The 2,704-nt window shown below is 58.9% G+C and overlaps 1 protein-coding gene across 1 annotated transcript; it reads left to right on the top strand.

Annotated features, from left to right (window-relative positions):
- The first annotated feature begins 803 nt into the window (after positions 1 to 803).
- Positions 804 to 2,485, top strand: LOC136469205 (uncharacterized). The gene is made up of 3 exons (XM_066467495.1): positions 804 to 915; positions 1,132 to 1,769; positions 2,159 to 2,485. Exons 1-3 carry the CDS (start codon positions 804 to 806, stop codon positions 2,483 to 2,485), a joined length of 1,077 nt encoding a protein of 358 aa, XP_066323592.1.
- Positions 2,486 to 2,704: the final 219 nt, after the last annotated feature.

Raw genomic sequence — 2,704 nt, 5'->3', positions numbered from 1 at the left:
AAGCCTTCTCAGTCTTTTTCGGTTCGGCAGTCGCTCGGATCGGGACCTAGTACTGAACAACGCACCTCCGCACCCTCCCTTCACCTTGATCTGGAGGCCGTGGAGACGCACGTCCATGGCATCGGTGGGGGCTTTCACGTTCAGGGTGCTAGTTGGGATTCGGAACGTTCCTATCCATGCTAGGAGTGTGTCCATCGCTGAGTGCATCCTGGGGACGTCGTGCGCTGGCATCGAGATCGCCCCGCCGGAGGCCGTGGCCGAAGATGATGACCGCGAGTTCGTCGCTGCATGGCGCATCCCCCTGCGCCTCGTTCCGGACGAGAAGATCATGGCCATTCCGGAGCCGTCGTTCCTGGGTGGGCATGAGGACATGACGGAGCTCCCTGCTCTCCGTTACCTTGTCCGGTGCCGGGTCATCGAGTACCAAGACTGGTCAGTTCCCCGGCACTCATCTGATGACAACGACGGCCATGGAGGGGACAACGACGACGATGATGATAGTAGCGATAGCAACCATAACCGCTACCACCCTGGCCTCAACGCAGGCCCCTCCCAGCGCCGCCGGAGACCCCCACCCCACTTCTGCGCCTGTTGCCGGAGCGCCTACAGCAACATCGGTAGCAGGCTTCATCGATTCCCTCAAGCTGCCGTTGCAGGAGCCGCTGATCAAAACTCCACCCCGCACCCGGGTCTCCAGGATTGTTGACGACGACTAGGTGCCGCGCCGCAGCGACCGTCTAGCGGCCAAGTCGGCCTTCCGCGACCCCCAGCCGGTGAACAAGTGGAGGGGAAGACCTGAGGACATGGCGAGCAACACGCCGGGCGCCACGATCGCCACCAAGTTCCACGAAGCTTTTACAGAGCCACTGTCGTCCTCCAAGAGGGAGGCGATGCGAGTGCTCTTCCCCATGGGCGGTGACCGCTAGGCGCGGACCGTGACGAGGCTGGAATGAGCGCCTGCTGCCGCCGTCGCAACACTGTTTTCCATGAGTGCCAATCACCTAGTCGTCTGGAACGCACGAGGCTTGAATACCAGTGCGCGTCGCAGTGTAGTCAGAGATATTATTGTCGCCCAACGGCGTGCCTCGATCGTATGCCTACAAGAGTCTAAGGTCGCTAATTTCTCTGTAGCCATGAACAATGAAATAGCAGGAAACGATTTCGACTACTTCTGCCTCCCTGCGGTCGGCGTGGCTGGGGGCGCTGTTGTCTCCTGGCGCCGTGACCTGTGGTGCGCAACCTCGCCGTGCGCACGTCGTTTCTCGGTCACCACAAAACTCACGCCGCTGAATGGTCACGGGGAGCCATGGTGGCTCACCAACGTCTATGGACCTACAGCGAGAGCGGACAAGGCTGACTTTCTTCAGGAGCTGCGCGACGTCCGAGCCAGTTGCCCCGGTCCCTGGCTCCTTTGTGGTGACTTCAACTTAATCTACAAAGCCAGCGATAAGAACAATGGCAGGCTACACCATGGACTGATGCGCAGGTTCCGCAACGTCATCGATGACCTGCAACTGGAGGAGATCCATCTCTCCGGCCGCCTCTTCACTTGGTCCAACGGTAGGAACCAACCAACTCTGGAACGTCTCGACAGGGCTTTCGCCACGGTGCAATGGATCGAGCAGTATCCCAGCCATCAGCTTCGCTGCCTTTCATCGGATTGTTCCGATCATGCTCCACTGTTGCTAGTTCTCAACTCCGAACCCTGGGTGAAGCCGAGATTTCGTTTTGACCAATACTGGACAAAGATTGATGGATTTCTGGATGTCGTAAGTGTCGCGTGGGGTGCCCAGATGGCCGACGTCGACGCTTGCCGATGCCTAGACCAGAAACTGCGTGCCCTGGCAAAGGCGCTAAGGAGCTAGCGTGTGCCACCTGTGTTGGCAACATCAGGTTGCAACTCACTACGGCACGAGCGGTAATCTACGAGCTCGACGTCGCGCAAGAGTCCAGGCAACTGTCGTATGGTGAGCTTGAACTGCGCCACGAACTCAAGACGAACGCCCTCGGGCTCGCGTCTCTGGCCAGAACCATGGCTAGACAGCGCTCGAGGACTAGGTACCTGAAGGAAGGTGATGCATGCACCAAGTATTTCCACCTACAGGCCTGCCACCGACGGCGAAAAAATTATCTGTTCGCCATAAACCACAATGGGCAGACCTTTAGCGAGGAGGAAGCGAAGGCGGGCATCGTGTACTCCTACTACAACGAGCTGCTCAGCAAGGCCTTCCATAGGCAACACCGCATCGACTTGGCCCAACTGGACCTGCCGCGGCTGGACCTCAGTGATCTGGTGACCCTGTTCACGGCGGAGGAGGTGGCGAGGATCGTCCGGGACACCCCGGCTGACAGGGCTCCAGGCCCGGACGGATTCAATGGCGCCTTTTACAAGGCGGCTTGGGAGATCGTCGGCCCCGATGTGGTACGGGTTTTCCACGCGCTCTGGGAGCTGGACTTCAGAAGCTTCTACCACCTAAACGAGTAGACCATGGTACTTCTCCACAAAACTCAGGCGCCGGACGGCCTCAAGGACTACAGGCCGATCAACCTCATCCACTCCATCGGCAAACTGTTCGCCAAGGGCCTCGCACTTCGTCTGGCCCCAAGAATACCGGAGATCGTTAAGATCAATCAGTCTGCCTTCATCCGGGGTCGGCGAATTCATGAGAATTTCCGTGCTGTACAGCTGACCTGCCGATGGCTG

Source organism: Miscanthus floridulus, chromosome 8 (genome assembly GCF_019320115.1).
Source record: "Miscanthus floridulus cultivar M001 chromosome 8, ASM1932011v1, whole genome shotgun sequence".
Lineage (NCBI taxonomy): Eukaryota > Viridiplantae > Streptophyta > Magnoliopsida > Poales > Poaceae > Miscanthus > Miscanthus floridulus.
This window is presented reverse-complemented; position numbering and strand designations above follow the sequence as displayed.